The sequence below is a fragment of the Lampetra fluviatilis genome, chromosome 20 (genome assembly GCF_964198595.1).
Source record: "Lampetra fluviatilis chromosome 20, kcLamFluv1.1, whole genome shotgun sequence".
Lineage (NCBI taxonomy): Eukaryota > Metazoa > Chordata > Hyperoartia > Petromyzontiformes > Petromyzontidae > Lampetra > Lampetra fluviatilis.
This window is the reverse complement of record NC_136294.1, coordinates 5,309,512-5,327,281: the sequence shown is the minus strand read 5'-3', so window position 1 is coordinate 5,327,281 and position 17,770 is coordinate 5,309,512. Positions and strand designations below refer to the sequence as shown.

General features: G+C 46.8%; 1 protein-coding gene across 6 annotated transcripts in view; it reads left to right on the top strand.

The window, feature by feature from the left end:
• Positions 1-5,356: 5,356 nt before the first annotated feature.
• LOC144937886 (early estrogen-induced gene 1 protein-like) overlaps positions 5,357-17,770 on the top strand; it is a 36,948-nt gene continuing 24,534 nt past the window's right edge. For all 6 annotated transcript variants that reach the window (XM_078865449.1, XM_078865448.1, XM_078865446.1 and 3 more), the window contains exons 1-2: positions 5,357-5,440; positions 11,379-11,678. In XM_078865449.1, the coding sequence (XP_078721575.1) occupies positions 11,533-11,678 (146 nt within the window). In that variant the 5' untranslated portion in view covers positions 5,357-5,440; positions 11,379-11,532. The remainder of the gene's footprint in view (positions 5,441-11,378; positions 11,679-17,770) is intronic.

Below are 17,770 nucleotides of genomic sequence, written 5' to 3'. Positions count from 1 at the left end.
AAAACAATTATTAAAAATAATATTTAATTAAGTAGAATGTGTTGTCTATAATTATTTAAAGTTGCGCATTTTGATGTGACGTCACATTTCTCAACCCCCCCCTCGTCACACATCGTCACAAATGTCTGACCCCCCCCCCTCCCTAGGTGCGTGACGTCATTTATGGACGCCCCCTTAGCAGACTGCACTTTAAATCTGGTGACTTGAGTTGGATTCCAGGCTAATCTAAAATCAATAAATCTATATCTAAACATAGCCTCGGCTCCCCATTCGCCAACCCATACTAACCAGTGTAGTTAAGTATGGTCAAACAACTCTCGTTACTGGAAGGTGTTGGAAGACCTTCATGTAACCGTGGCTTGACAATTAGCTGTACAGCCCTTCGTCAATCCACTGCTGGATGAAGGCCTCCCAAAACTCTGTAGACCATGGAGTTTGTTTTACCATACTTCACCATGCTGGCCAGTGCAGGTTAGTGAAGGGGTGCACAGGATCAGTTTTGATATCACTCAGGAGTCAGGACTTTTGTTGGCCCTGGCCAAACTCAGATCGCTGGGGTTCGAAGCACAAGTTATTGATTGCACCACCGCTATACAGACTAAAGAGTTACGTACAAATTGTACAATTAATGCTGGATGCGTAATAATGCCAGGCATTCCATTGAAAATGTTCCATTTCTCCAAGGGGTTCACAGGGGCACATACTAGCTCTGTGAAAATGTTGGCTGAAACAAGTTCAGGAGAGAATTAAACTGTAACAGGCACATACTGTTAGGTTTTTTCGGTAAAGTCACGTAGATAAAAAAAATTAAAAGTTAATAAAAGTAATAATGGAAATAAAATAAAAAATCACGACGTTTCGGAGGCAACACAAGTCTCCGTCATCAGGTGGGACCGTCACAGCTAAAATTATTGCATCAAGTGAGGAAAATTCCAAAAGACCAGCCCTTAAATACAATTTAAGGGGGGAGGAGCGTATCTGAATGTGGTAACCAGGGAATGGAACGTGGGGGTGGTGGGATTTATAATTTTATTTTATTTCCATTATTACTTTTATTAACTTTTAATTTTATTTTTTTACCTACGTGACTTTACCGAAAAAAAACCTAACAGTATGAATCCTTGCAGTCACGAAAGCTTCAAATCTAGAATGTAGCAGGCTCCCAAAACACATCACATCCAGCGATGATTCGGGTCGAGAGGGTTCAGTAGTGGGGGTGTACCCACTGTCAAAAGCCATGATGGGATCCACACCAAATTGCAATAGTTTTGTGATAAATGTTCTACAAGCCCAAGCCAATGAGTCATGAATTGAACTATATTGACATCGAAAATGTGGCTTTCCGGAAATGCAGGGCGAACTTTATTTGTGCCACATGTAGACTAAATATCAAGCTCTGCCATTACATAGTTTCGTCAATGTTAATGTGAAGCATATGGTACGTATTTTGAAAATGGCAACAATCCAGGCGCGTCCAGTAACATGACCAATTTCCTGTAGATGGCGGTAGAAAGACGCCATTGCGATTGATAACTCGCTTTTAAAAACTGAACACATCTCCCATACCTTGGTCGGCGTTTGAAAATACTTTTAAAAGAACAAAAAAATAAAAGATGATGGGCATCTTTTATCAGTAATTCACTACTATACTTTGGCCGTCTATCCATTATCAATGTTTATTTCGATTCAGCAGGGTTTACTTGTAAATATTATTAAAAACACACATCAACATTAAAAGTAGTTCCCAGTATATTTTTCCATTTTAACACATGTTCCAATGACTGTAACATTTCTCCAGTATAATTGCAATGGATGATTAAGCTAACGATATATGAACTCTCAGCCCCTGGCTACAAACAGGGTACAACTTTCAGTGGTGCAACTCAAAAGCAGCTGTCTTGTTGTTTAGCGAAAGCTTCATCAACAGACGAAGCTTGACAATCCCGTGTGTATCTATATTCTCATATCTTAAGATCTCCTTATACAAGTCTTCCAATGACCTGATTTTTGTATTGGCACCCAAAGAATATTGAAGTTGATCCGACAAATTGCCACTACCACCAGGTTCCTCCCGTGTAAATGTGACATCACAGCAATGCTCTGATACACCCGCTGTTGCCAGATAGAAGGGTAAAAAAACAATTATCAAAGCTACCCATGCTGTAGACTCCCTGCCCCTGTCGAAATCCACGGTTAATCCCTTCCTTCACTGCCTATTACTGCTTTTTTTCTCTCAATGAAATAAATACGCTCGCCGTTTTTGTACAGCACCTTGACATACGGTTGTTTTTAAACGATATACATATCCAAATTGTATTGTATAAAAATCATTTCAGTGCATAAAACAGCGTCTGAACCAGTGTCAACTCTGAACTGAATGGCCCAGTCAAATTTTACGTTGACCACAAGAGAATATGCAAGCACCTACGCTTGAAGGTGCCACTTGCAAAATGCAGGTGTTCCCTTAATGCAATACAGCAGCTCATTTACGGCACCGAGCTTCTTAAAGTCATGCCTTTTTTGGCTACTTTCCCGACGTTAAGTCACAGTGCAAGCAGCCAACACATGCCAACTGAGATTAGCCTTTAAAAGTGAGTCAAAGCACACGAGCTAGTTAACGCCAGGTTTTGTATTTCAATGCGGGAAACATCGGCCAAGATTCCGAGCTGCTGTGGTTTACTTACAATTATAAAACCAGCCTGCTATTGTGTTGCTGCACATCTGGTTGCCTGGCTTGCTGCCAATGCATGCAGCACCAGACTGCTCTGAAGGCTTTCTGTGGCTTTTGGGAAACCAATAAGGTTTTGTTTTACCCAGTTTAACTGCAAGTGTGGCAGGTTTATAGTCTCGAAGGCACGGTAACGAGGCTGTTCTGACGGCAGTCTCCTGTCCAGGCATCTTGGCAGTTCACTGCGGGATGAGGGCCTCCCCCATGCCACATGCCTCATGCCCAGGGGTCATTTGACAATATTTCACCTTGATTTGAATCTTGAATTGAATATTCCACCTCGCTTTGTTAGTGTGAATTGGTCAAGGCGAGCATACAATGTATATGAGAACGTAGAACCACAGTTCAACAATTGATTTTCAGCAGCCCTAAAAAAATATCAAGGTTTGCATCCAAGCACGATCCAGAATCAACCCTACCGAAATTACATGATTTGGCCTACAAGCGTGCAGCTCTGAAATACTCTAATAGGTCTACTAGGTGCCAGTGGTCGAGTCTTTTACGTGTTTATTTCAACGATTTAGTGTCTAGTTTATTTGGCATACAATACATGAGCTTATTTCAATTGTGATGTGTCTATTTTTGGTTGCTGTGCACCCATTATGTAAGTATTGAATATGGCGGTTTTGGCTTTCACGGCACTTTCCAATAACGTAACCCCCGCGATTATTCGAGGGTCTCCTGTGATTAATATTAGCTGACAAAACATGGCTTGTTGATATATTTATGAAGAGATGTTGAATGTGTTGTATTAGGTCATGTGAGAGCCTGCAAACACGAACACCAAAGACACCATCATGTCGGGTATTTTTTTTTTATCTTTCTCCTGACTAGTAAAGACTGATTTATGGGGCCGGTTGCCGTCGTTATCGCTTTACCATGCGAACCATGTAATGATCTATTTTCAGCAAATCACCGAAAATGAGATAACACCGTCCAGACTTATAATTTTTATTGTATGTTATTTTAAAACGTGCGCTATCTGTGCTCGCACACACGCAAGAAAAATGAAAAAACACGCCAAAAACAACGCAGTGTATCTATCATTAAATAACGCGTTAACAAAATAAAATAAACAATTACCAACTAAAACCCCTTCCAGTCACAGCCTCCAGAACACGCCAGAAACGAGGGAGTATCTCATGAAATAACGCGCTAACAAAATAAAAACCAAACATTCTCAACTAAAACACCTTCCAATCACAGCCTCCAGGTGGCACTGCACCACGACCCAACAACCGCGTCCAGCGCGCATGCGCACAGCGGAACGTGTGGCGGGCACGAGGGCCCCTCCCCCATAGCCCCTCCCCCCCACCCCTCCCACATCCATGGAAACTCCTCCCCCCCCAACCCCCAACCCCTCCCCCATTATCCGCCGCTGGCGCGACTGGCCAATAGGAACGCGAGATCCGGGCACGGCTCGGAGTGATTAATCGATTCTCGTTGTCGACAAAAGCGACCGCCGTAAAATCGCGATTACGAGATCTTTCAATGCGGTACTCGTTGTTGCAGCGAACCTAGGCGGTTTTTCCATGTATCCAACAAAAAAATAATGACGTGAAAAACAACAACAAAAAACCCCGTAACTGTAACTTCATACGAGTGGTAACAACCACCCGTGAAAGAGAACAAACACGAGGCAAAAAAAAACAGAATCGATTTTGTTTAAAAAATTTGAAAACTGAAATCGCAAAATTCGCTCACCCACGCGCTCTGCCCGAGTAAATGGGGGGCGGGGAGGGGGAGGAGCTTGTGGACGGGGGTGGGTTGGGTGAGTGGGGTGGGGGCGAGCAACATCTGACCAATGGGGAGGCAAATTACTCTGAGCTGGTTGAGGTTTGAGTGACGGATGGGGTAAGGAGGGAGGAGGGGGGTAAGGAGGGAGGGGGGTAAGGAGGGAGGGGGGGTAAGGAGGGGGGGTAAGGAGGGGGCGGGGTAAGGAGGGGAGGGGGTAAGGAGGGAGGGGGGGTAAGGAGGGAGGGGTGGGGAGGGTGAGGGGGAGGTAAGGAGGGCGGGGGGGGTAAGGAGGGAGGGGGGTAAGGAGGGAGGGGGGGGGGTAAGGAGGGAGGGGGTAAGGAGGGGGTGGTAAGGAGGAAGGGGGGGGTAAGGAGGGAGGGGGGGTAAGGAGGGAGGGGGGGTAAGGAGGGAGGGGGGGTAAGGAGGGAGGGGGGGTAAGGAGGGAGGAGGGGGGTAAGGAGGGAGGAGGGAGGTAAGGAGGGAGGGGGGGTAAGGAGGGGGGGTAAGGAGGGGGGGTAAGGAGGGGGCGGGGTAAGGAGGGGAGGGGGTAAGGAGGGAGGGGGGGTAAGGAGGGAGGGGTGGGGAGGGTGAGGGGGAGGTAAGGAGGGCGGGGGGGGGTAAGGAGGGAGGGGGGTAAGGAGGGAGGGGGGAGGTAAGGAGGGAGGGGGTAAGGAGGGGGTGGTAAGGAGGGAGGGGGGGGTAAGGAGGGAGGGGGGGTAAGGAGGGAGGGGGGGTAAGGAGGGAGGTGGGGGTAAGGAGGGAGGGGAGGCAAAGGGGGAGGGGAGGAAAAGGGGGAGGGGGGGCAAGCGGGGAGGGGGACAACTGGGGAGGAGGGGGGGGGCACAATGGGGGCGGGGTTTGCGGAATTGGAGGTGGGAGCTACGGGGGGGGGGGAAGGACGAGGTCACGTGACGCGGCCCGCGCGTGCTTGTGTGCTGGAGACGCTGACGGAGGCGGCCACGGCGATGTTGACCGGTGAGTGGAGGAGCAGTGGACCCTCGTGTTTGTGTGTTTGTGTTGCGGGGTTTCTCTTCAGTCGACAATTGAGGAATCGGCGTTACTGAACATCTAGTGATATGTTCACACGGTTTACAAAAAAAAACGTGAACGCTCGTGTCGATTTCCGCCGAATCTCAGGCAGAGATGAACGCTCGTAACGGCGCTGCTGCTCGCGCCTTTGCAAACAATAACACAGCCGTAGTGGTCCACGTCACCAAGCCTTGCTCTGTCCACTGCTGCATGTAAGCCTCGCAGTACCTTAACGGCGGCTTCGGCGATGCAACAATTGCATCTAATCGTAGTTCCTCGCCGCGGTGACTAGGAGATGTTAACTACCTCGTTTGGTGTGCAGGAGGTCGTGGGTTCGATCTCCAATCTGTGACGCCTGCTGTTTATTTTGAGTTTGCGTCTCTCATCATCACGGTGACTAGGAGATGTTAACTACCTCGCCTGGTGTGCAGGAGGTCGTGGGTTCGATCCCGATCCTGTGACGCCTGCTGTTTATTTTGAGTTTGCGTGTCTCTCATCTTCATCATCACGGTGGCTAGGAGATGTTAACTACCTCGCCTGTTGTGCAGGAGGTCGTGGGTTCGATCTCCAATCTGACGCCTGCTGTTTATTTTGAGTTTGCGTGTCTCTCATCTTCATCATCACGGTGGCTAGGAGATGTTAACTACCTCGCCTGTTGTGCAGGAGGTTGTGGGTTCGATCTCCAATCTGTGACGCCTGCTGTTTATTTGGAGTTTGTGTGTCTCTCATCATCATCACGGTGGCTAGGAGATGTTAACTACCTCGCCTGATATACAGGAGGTCGTGGGTTCGATCCCGATCCTGTGACGCCTGCTGTTTATTTGGAGTTTGTGTGTCTATCATCATCACGGTGGCTAGGAGATGTTAACTACCTCGCCTGTTGTGCAGGAGGTCGTGGGTTCGATCTTCAATCTGACGCCTGCTGTTTATTTTGAGTTTGCGTGTCTCTCATCTTCATCATCACGGTGGCTAGGAGATGTTAACTACCTCGCCTGGTATACAGGAGGTCGTGGGTTCGATCACCAACTTTGATGTCTGCTGCTGTTTATTTGGAGTTTGTGTCTCTCATCATCATCATCACGGTGGCTATGAGATGTTAACTACCTCGCCTGGTACACATGAGGTCGTGGGTTCGATCTCCAATCTGACGCCTGCTGCTGTATATTTGAAGTTTATGTGTCTCACATCATCACGGTGGCTAGGAGATGTTAACTCCCTCGCCTGGTTTACAGGAGTTTGTGGGTTCCATCCCGACCCAGACGATGCCTGCTGCTGCTGTATATTTGGAGTTTGCGGTGTCTCTCTCTCCGTGGTCGCGTTGACTTTTTTTTTCTTCGGGTCCTCCTGTTTTCCCCTCCACATTTAGAATCAACATCACTCGTTTGTGTGGATAGCCAGGTCGCTTGTGAAAAAAAGGAGACTCAGTACATAACTTAGTTGGCCATTAACCTGCAAAAAGAATGTGTATACTTTAGTGTTAGAACCGCGAGCACATTTCGGTGCGCTGTCTAAAACGTCGGACGAATCACTCTTCCTCCAGATCATTCCATTGGCTGCCACTTCAGTGAGTCTCGACCATCATCATGATGATATCATCATCATCCCCCTCCTCCTCTTCCTGGCCCATGACGTGTCCCAAACCCAAGCTCCCACTTTACATTTCTCAACAGTTTCAATTGCCATGCCCATTATCCTGCGTATGTCATCTCGCGATGTCATTCCAAGCATGCACGCAGCTTTGCGCATTCACGTCGTACAAAGACAATGATCGCGATGTTTATACATCTCACCGGGTACTAATTTGTGGCTGAGTCGACCTAGGTGAGGCTCCATGACCGGTTCAGATAATCGTCACCGGTGTTGGCCGTGAACGGGAATCGAACGCGGGTCGCCGGATTCATAGCCCAGCGCGCTGACCGCTACACCACCGCTCCCCACACGTGTGTGTGTGTGCAATACATATCCTGAAATGCTCTTTCCACGTGTGCATTGACATTTATGGGAATGACTTGCAATGTGGGATACTTTATTCTATATTTTGCGTATGATTGCAGCAGCAGCAATGTGTTCACGAACGCGTGATGCACGTGTAGATGTTTGCTAAGCCGCGACGAGATTGCTTAAGGAGAGAGTTGGTGCAGTATTTGCTTTTCCTGCATAATGCAAAGACTACAACGTCCACGTATTCCACAGTGCCACCGAACGCGATAAAAACGTGTACACGTGCCGGCTAGAATACATACCTTAGTGCCTATCATATTACAGACAAATTCAGACCGTGTTGGTCACCCCGTGCTCCTTATAAATATCAACGTCCATCCTTCAAAGTCCCATCACAAGGGAGAAACACAAACAAATTGACAATCGCCACCACTGCACTCACCACTAGTACACTCATCAATCACGACACTCACCACTAGTACACTCATCAATCACGACACTCACCACTAGTATACTCACCTTTACTACACTCACCATTACATACCTGTGAACCTCCTTATCAGTGCCTATCTGATTACAGACCAATTCAGACCTTATCGGTCACCCCGTGCCCTGGTAAATCTCAACGTTTATCCTACAAAGTCCCATCACAAGGGAGAAACACAAACAAGTAGACAAAAAATACGTGTTTGTGCCCCTATTGAAACGGCTGTACGCCGCATGGACCTGTAAACTCAATTTCCCTGTCCATGAATACGGGATCGACCCGTATGGGTTGACAGGTATGAGAATAAATACCATCATTGCACCTGCGCAAAAACAGTACTTGTGACACGTGAACTTTGGGGTGTTCAGGAATAACTCCCCAACGTGTGGGTTTCAACTTGACGTCCTCGTACAGTATATGCCCATTGCACGTGTGTAGTAGACACCCTGGAATGCTACCAAACGTGATGCTGTCAAACGTGCACCACAGTACGTGTAAACCCACACTCGGTTTGTTCCAGCTGATGTGTAAGAGCACGTTCAGTTAAGCAATTCTGCGCGTGTCATGTCCACGGTTCAATCGTGCACCAGTATATTTGCGCGTACGCATCGAGGTGCACGATGTAACGTTAAGGAGTAACAAGTATAACCCGTAAAACCAAAGTTTTTCACTATAAATTCTTTATATGCGTGGCGGCTAGAGTCCTCTCGTCCTCTGGCTTGAGATGGCTGCCACCTATGGGTCAGATGATTGCATTGCACCATTAAGCAATTGGTAATTAAATATAATATTTTTGTCCTAAAAAGTGTAAATTTTTTGAATTTTTTTCACGAACATTAATTGTCACGCACAACGAGTCTGTGTGGAAAATGTCAGCTCGATTGGATCACGGGAAGTGGGTTAAAAAACGACCGAAAGATTTGCACGGTTGTAAGCAAGCAAGCGAACTTAATATAAAGGATTTAAAAATTCGTTCAGCCCTTTGTCGATTCACTTCTGGATGAAGGGCCTCCCCCGCGCCTTGTCGGTTTCTCCCTGCGGGTTTTGTTTGGCCCTGCAGGTTTTGTGTGGCCATACTTTACCGCGATGGTCAGTGCAGATTGGCGGTGGGTTGCTGGTTGGTTTGTTGCGGACTGGTGCAGGTCAAAAAACATTCGCCACTTGTGTACGCCGTTGCCAGGAGTTGAACTTAGGTGGCCGTGTTCGTAGCGCAGTGCACTAAACCACTATGGCACCGCGCCATCCAACGTTCGCGAGCATTAAATCCTTTTGTGTATTTACGTGATATAGTTGTACTGCCAGCTCTACGTGTGTGTACACCGTTAGAGCTCTCTCATGCGTCACATTGGCCACACGACTTTAACGTTAACTCATAAGTGATTGAATCGTATGACTGTCTGCACACTTGTGTATGTGTGTACGTGTTGTGCGTGGGTGTACGCGTTGTGTGTGTGTACGCGTTGTGTGTGTGTGTACGTGTTGTGTGTGTGTGTGTGTACGCGTTGTGTGTGTGTGTGTACGTTGTGTGTGTGTACCAAGTGCCGCTACCGTGAATAGAACCCGGTGTTCGATATTTTGCGTTGCGTTCACATTGGTGATATTGAAATTAATCAAAATCCTCACCATCAGTCACGATCACTTCACTGTTGAATTTAGGTGTCTCTAAGCCGTCGCAATCAATCACTGTCTTGACATTATTTGCATACAATCATAGGACTTGGGGAGTGGGTTAATGGTCATGAATACGTAACATTTAGGTGAGGATTAGTATCTAAAGGTTAGCATTGAAATCAGTCGGTGATGATGAGAAATGGGGCTGGTGGGAGGTTTGGTGGGAAGGGATTAAAGGAGAATGATCCCCCCCCCCATCCACACGTAATCTGCACAGCAACAAAACCGACGACAACCTGCAACATTGACGGTCACTCGTGTGCTATTCCATTAGCACGCTTTTGCTACGATAGAATGTGATGGAATTATGTTAGGTATGAGTGCCTGTCGGCAGGGTGCCGGAGGTGGCGGCAATGAAGGTGGGAACATAGGGCCCAAATTCGAACACCTTTCACAATCCCTCTGCAACAAACAGACGATACAACCCACACCTACAGCTTCACAGCATTTACAACTATTACAACTATTTTACCAGCTAAGGCCCACGGCTGTATACAGTAGCTCTTATTTCAGAAGCGGCTTGGCCACTAACGATGGCTCAACAAAGTGTAGCTTATGTGAAAATTTATAGCAGCCAAATACTCTGAACGCATGTTAATTCTAAATGTGGAGGGAAAAACCGGAGAACCTAAAGAAAAAAAGCACACCACCACGGCGAGAACATGGACATTCCAAATATACAGACGTCAGGGTCGGGATCAAACCAGCGACCTCCTTCCCGTGTACCAGGCGATGTAGTTAACATCTCGCCACCGCAGCATTGACAGGCGCTTTGCGATTTTTCACGTGCAAGAGAGCAGAGTGCTACGTGGCATGCCTCTTAAGATTACATAATGCCTAGCCACATGAGCAGGATAGAATAATTGAAAGTGTATGTCTGTGTGTGTCTGCGCGCACGCTGTTAGCGTGAGTGCCTGTTAATGGGGCCCGCGAGGTTGGTACCACTGACGTGGGGAGGGGCGGTGGTGGGGGAAGGCCAGGAGGGAAACGGGCTCTACATGTGACCCCATTGGACGTAAAAGCAGTGAAGGTTGAGCTTATCACTACTTGATCTCTGCTGGGTGGACAGGAAAGGATTTAATCCCGAGGGCCTCCAGACATAGCTACGACCCTGAGTTCTGCGCAGACGAAGTTTGTCCGAGACCCTGTAACTTTAGAAGAATCTTGTGCGTGCCTGAATTCCTTGTTTGCAACGGCGATACAGTGCCTTCCACATGCGAATCCGTAGTGAACTGGTAGAGTGGGGTTGGCATTGAATACTTCTAACCTTGAATTAGATTTGCAAATAACTCTGGTGGAATACTGAAAAAAGTACACCATAGAGCGAGTAAAAACAGTAATGTTTTTGTTTCTGTTGTTTGGTTTGAGAACTTTACTCATTATATACAGCAGGAACTGACGGTCATGGGACACTCTTAAAAGTAGTGGGGAAGTGAGTCCGAACACTGCAGCTGCTGTATAAAAAATAATAATCTAAAGCTTAAACACTGATCATGAAGTCCCATGTGAGATCATTGTTCACTGTAAAACCCATTGAAATGCTTAAGGGGAATTTACACACACCTCTGTGTGTTGTTATCGAAGGAGGCAGCTTAGTATAAGTGGTTTATAGTTCCCAGAAAAAGGAGATTCGTACAGCACCTCGGGGTTTACAGCTCACGTTAAAAACGTGCTTCACGACCAACTTATATGAAATAACTCCACTGACCCACCACAGTCGTTGATAACGTTTGTGTGTTTCCGCACGTTAATCTTTGCGTGTGGGCGTGTTTGTACCGTTTCCAGGTTCGTGTGCCCACAGTCGAGGAGCTTTTGCGGTTTGAGATTAGCGTTGGGCAAGGCTAAAGCTCTTGCTGAATTGAAACGCGCTCACGTGCGGGGACCCAAGCACGAGTTGGTGGTGACGACGGCGACGGTGCCCGCCCGTGACTGCAGCTGAATGGCGTTCATGATGAAGAAGAAGCGATATCGCTTCCAGGTGGTTCTCGAACTGGACGAGCTCTCGCACATTCCCTTCCTCAACGCCGTGCTCTTCTGCAAGCTGAGGCTGCTCGACGGCGGAAACTTCACGGACTACTCTTCCAGGTACCGAGCGTGTGTTTGCCTTTTTTTTTTGTGGATGAAAACACATTTCCCCCCCCTAATATTATCCCGTTTATATGTATGTTGAACTTCTTTCACACCGTATGTAGCGAACCGCGCTAATCGGATGTGCGATTGTGGTGTTGCTGTCATGTCATGTGATGCAGCATCCGTAGGGATCGCTGGCAGAGTAGTACAACTTTGCGCGTTAGGGAACGGCTCCTGGAAGCGGACGCGACGGAGCTGCCTCAGATCGTTTTTCAAGGAACCTCTGGTCCACTCAGTAGGTGGCAGCTTAGTTTAACAGAGCTATAATTTAGCCACTTTTTATTTTAGTTTGATTAAATTTTTGTCAATTTACTGCTGGGTGGAGTGCTTCCCCATGCCCCATCGGTTTGGTCAGTGCAGGTTCGTGAAATTCCGTAACCACTTCTACGAAACTTGCAAATGCTATGCGTCTTCTGTCGTGTATTGTCGTTTGTGACGTAAGGAAAATGAAACGCTCTCTCGTGAATGAGACTTGCGTAACATTGAAGGGTTCGTGATTTATTTGTATTGGTTTTCTGTGCCTTGTGTGGTGTTCCACTTGGCTTGTCAATTTGTCACATTGGGGCGGATTTTACTCGGGATAAATGCACCCAGCAGCAGCAGCCACGAGGGTGCAGTTATTTGCAATTCCTTGTTTACGTTTCATAAACGTCAGATTGAATGACAGAAGGACTGGGGTGGTTTTTGCTTTGCTTTGTGAAGGATTTTTTTGCGCATAATGAGTTCGAAAGTGCTGAATGTTTGGCATTTGCATTGCCCGTATTTGTTGCGAGTGCCAATGGTGAAAATGTAATGGAGAGCAGTTAATCATTTCCTGCAAAACCAGCTGACAGAGTTAGCACTGTGACATTATTGTTAAATTCACAAACCCGCGGCTTGTTTGTAATTTGCTGAGAGGGTGAACCGTAAGCACTTTCATTAGCATATTTATTGCACTCGTTGAAAAAAAATCTATATCAACGGATGCTTTATTTGGTTAAAAGGTGCGTCTGAACGTTTACATCGGTTGAAATGTTGCACCGGTTGAATTTTTGTGGGAAAAAAAATCTCCGGTTGCTTTCATTTAAAGATCATTTTACACTCGGTAGAGGTGTGGCAGGAGGCTAAATCAACCGCCTTAAGTTTGTGTTGTTGCTATTTTTTAAAATTGCAACGGGTTTCATCGTGTGCAGAAAACCGCTGGCCAGTGCACAAAAACGTTTGCAGGCAAACGTTCACAGTATGCGGTGGAAGCATAATTGCCCTACTTTACCGTTGCCCTATATCATGTTTGTATAATTAATCGTTGTGTGGACTTTTTAAGTTTTGAGATGGAATGTTGAACGTGCTTCAAATGGTGATTTAGATCCTGTGCGCATGACCTTTTTATGGTCTCAAGTAATATGGCGCCTTCTTTGCTGGCTTGGCATGCTGTTTCATCGTTTCTGCATTCCGTGTATCAAACGTTTGTATCATCTTCTCGGGAGCGGTTTAAAACGGCCACATCACGAGACGTGGATGGATACACGGAGAGCGTTGTGAAACTGGCACGCTGCCTGCAATACCGCGTGTGTTTCCACTCAAAACGGAAGAGGTTACTTACCCTAAGAAGCCCTTGAAAAAAATATTGCCGAAGTACATCTTATGGTCGTTTTTCTATGTACAAAACTTAAGAGTATCTTACTTCTCGGGTATGGAATGTACAGCTGTAGTGTTTTCTCTTTTTTGTCCGGTTTTAACCGTGTATATTCAGTTGGTCTTTGTTATTTAAGCTAGTTTTTGCGTGCTTGATTCTTTTTGTGAAATGCCCATTTTTCTAATGCTTGTGTCATAGGAGGCAATATATGCTTGTCAAAAACTTTCTCCCTTTGGGCACATTGTGCTTGCTGTTGCTGTTCATTATCACAGAGAATGGAACAAAAGATAACATGCAGCAAAAAAGTAATGGCGATGTGCCTGTTTGGAATTCGGCCATGAGACACGAAGATTAACACACGTGCACATAAAGTACGTCACGCAGGACTGTTGAGAAAAGTAAGTGGGCTTGGGCAGTACACGGCGCTCGAAGGAATGATGGCCAGTGGTCAGGACTAATGACTGAGTGGTAGCCAAAGAAGAGAACACTTCTTAGAGGACTTTCATCGCAGAGATGGAGTGATGAAATCGGCTCGGCGTGCAGATGCTCGATGGGTTATTGCATCACAGGACTGTGAGGAATGGAGACCTCCATCCAGCAGTGGATAGGTGTGTTGCTTTTTGTGAAAAATAATACAGTTTAATTGCTTATTCCTGTGAAAGGAACTGACGTTTTGGGTTGAGCTTCATTTCACTGTCGTGCAAGTACCCAGATATCTCTGCTCAGAGGTCGCAAACGGGTTTTGATTCCTTACCCGTACCCGGCTGCACCAGGGTCGCAAACGGGTAGCCGTACCCGTACCCGGCCGCACCAGGGTCGCAAACGGGTAGCCGTACCCGTACCCGGCCGGGTATGGGTACCCGTACGCTACCCGTACCCTACCCGAAATGAGTGACAAACAGTTACTCACCAGTGACTCAAGGCCTACCCGTACCCGGCCGCAACAGGGTCGCAAACGGGTACCCGTACCCGGCCGGGTACGGGTAACCGGGTATCGGGTAGGGTACGGGTATTGGGTACCCGGTTGCGACCTCTGTCTCTGCTGCATGACACAAAAGGGGACAGCCCGTCGAGTTTGATTAATGCCCTGGCGGCTCGGCCTGCGCTGGAACATGTGTGCGGCACATTCTCCATGTGGAACGGGGTTTTTCCTGTGACAACAGTGCAAAGCAGTGCCATGGAAACTGTGGCACAATGCATCAGCCTCGGGAAAGTGTCAGCCCGGCGGCGATTCGTCTTGCCAAATGAGTAACTGGACTGGTTTGTAAAAAAAATAAAGCATGTTGCACACTGTTATGCCTTGCACGTCAACAGTGACCGCTCTGACTTGCCCCTTGCTGGACCGAGCTGTTTGTGATGCTCATTCTGGAAGGAGCTGATGCGAAATTGTGTCTGGTTTTTCCGTTGATGCAGTCCATGCAGCAGAGCCGTGGATTGAGGAATGTTTTGGCGTGCTGTGTGCGTACCTTGGCTTGTGCAGGCGAATGCGGGTCTGGTTTATGTCACCGAAAACCAAACGCTTGATGCGTGTTATCGGGTTCTGGAACCCGCGTGTCACGTAGTCGAAACCAAGCTCGTTAAGGTTCGTCCATTTAAATGAAATTCCAGTGCTCTTGATTCGTGCACATTTTATGCAAATTATACAAATGTTTAATTTTCGATAATGGTAGAACGAACAGGACTGCGAATGAGACCACATGTTAGACGGAACATTCATTACACAAATGATACAAATGAGACAAAAACATGTTCTATTAAATTGAATGGTGACCCTGATTTGTCAGAATTAATATAATCCCGTGGGAGGAGGGGTGGTAGGAGTGAATCATTACATGCTTGGTCAAAACCCATTCGACCACTGCCAAACTGCCAAAGATTATTTTCTGCGAGTTTGGATTTTAACCAAACGTGCACATTTTTGCATGCAAAGTGCTCTCTATATGTACGCTCATGGCGCGCACGAGCATCAAGTAACATTAACCGCACACAAGGAACTATAAAGCATCCATAAGTAGAGTGCGCTTTATGTTTTCCAGGAAGCTTGGCACCTGTCCTGAGCTCAACGTATGCATGAGGAAATCCTCAAACTGTTGCCCAGCTGACGTGACCTTGGGAACCGCTGCCTTTTTGCATGTGCAATGATCAGTGATTCACACCTGCAATGAAATTACGTAAAATGACAACCACCTAAATCTAAGTTAGGGAGAGAAAAACTGAATTGTGTTATTATTTTTGCTGGCGGTAAGCGGTTCCTTTTCTGCGAACGTAAACACAAAGTTACGTCGATATAGGTGGGAGCTATTGTTTTGTGCTTGTAATGCGTTTTTTTGGTTTCTCCAGTCGAAAATAGAATTGATGGTTAGATTAAGGAAAGTGGAGGGAGTTGGGGGGGGGCAGGCAAGCATTTGCACATTGGCTGCTACACTGGTAGCCGCCAAGAACGCGTTCAGTCTGCGGACGATTCGCACGCACCAGGAGCCACCTGGCACAGCAGCAGAGGTCGCAACCGGGTATCCGATACCCGTACCCTACCCGATGGCCGGGTACGGGTACCCGTTTGCGACCCTGGTGCGGCCAGGTACTGGTACGGGTAGACCGTGAGTCACTGGTGAGTAACCGTTTGTCACTCATTTCCCAACGTCTTGTCTCTTCTCACAATTCAAGTTCCTAGAATCAACCCACCCGCGCCTGCAACATGGCTTCATCCCAGAGATCGTAATCAGGTACCCGATTACGGGTACGGGTACCCGTTTGCGACCCTGGTGCGGTCGGGTACGGATAAGGAATCAAAACCCGTTTGCGACCTCTGCACAGCGGTAACGGGGACCTTCATCGATGTGCCCGTAAAAGAGCACCGTTTTTGGTGTGGCCCCTGCAGGATGAAGGGGGGGAGCCCCCTGTGTTGAGGACAGGAAGTGACCTATTTCGCGCCATGAGGAAATCGCGTGAGGCAGGTGGCGGCTGTGATAGAGCTAACCTGGAAACGGCTCCCCCGTTACGCGTGCTGCTGCTGCTGCTGTTGCGGTGTTGATGGGGACTTCTCCCCCCCCCCCCCACTGTGTTGGTTAGAAAGTACCAGGGCGTAGAATCCCTTTACAACCTCAAAACAAACATGCCTGACCACCCCCCCAGAGAGAGTATTTCTTTGGTTCTCCTTGAACTCCCAGTGTCCCTTTCCGCAGCTTTTGCGTCATCCAATTTTGTAAACTGTATTTGTTTTTAAAGGGTAGATGGGTAAGGGTGCAGCCCTCTAATTGCCTGCTGACACTACTGCTGGCAGAAGGGCTTCCTTCTGGGGTCTCTAGCGAGCTCCGTCTGGAAGGTGTTAAGTTGACTCTTCCACTCTGGCACAAATGTCTTGGAAGATGTGGGAGTAGCCATACTATAACCCCACCACACATAGCCTGCCAATGGAATTACTTTTGTTTAAAAAAATTCATTTGAAAGCATTTGCCCTTATTTTACCAAATGATACACTCTATTTAGCTTGAAGTGTGACTGGTAAATATTGAACAACACTAAAGGTTGAGAATTGTGTTACATGTAAAGTATGTTTCTGAAGCAGGTTTTTTTTTCATCGACTTTTGTTTCCTGTTTGCATATTTTAAACACTGTTATGCATTAAATTTCGATTTAAAGCTTTCGTGACTGCAGCGATTCATCTTCTTGGTTCTTTGGGTAAAGTCACGTAGAAGGGAAATAATAAAATAATAAAATTAAAACAGAATAAAATCATTCTCACGACGTTTCGGCCACAACGCAAGCAGCCGTCCCTTCTACGTGACTTTACCGAAAGAACCAAGAAGAATGTTATGAATATTTTAAAGTGACAAATGAGACATTCCAAAATATAAATGCCTTTCTTGTCTGATGCAAAACAATGTCACGAAATCAATTTATACTTCACAAACATGGGTTTAGCGTCTCACTGAACACTTTAATTTTGAAAGATCCTCGTGGGCGTATATCCGACATTATTAACATCACTCATGTTGACATTGATTCCCTCCTTTAAAAAATAGTTTTTTATTATATATTTTTTATGACGTTCTCTTCAGGTAACATTAATAGCTCTTTTCGGAAGTACGTGTTTGTTCTTGTGAAGATATTAGGAATCACAAATTAATTTTATGAAGTATTCAATGTGTCCACCAGGAATGTGGCTGATCTAATTCAGTCTTGGAAGCTAAGGCGGTTTGAGCCTGGGTATTGCTCGGATGGGTGTCCCATCATGCATAGAACTTGTGTTATAGGCCGCTGATTCTGGGCTGTGTTGTGGGCAGCAGAGGGCAGTGTATCAAATATAAATGTTGTACTGTACTTCTACATCTCCTAACCTCAACCGAGATTGTCCAGCGCGGTGAAGTATGGTCAACGAACGCCGACGACCCCGTATGGTGTGAGGAGGGCCTCATCCGTAACAGTAGATCGA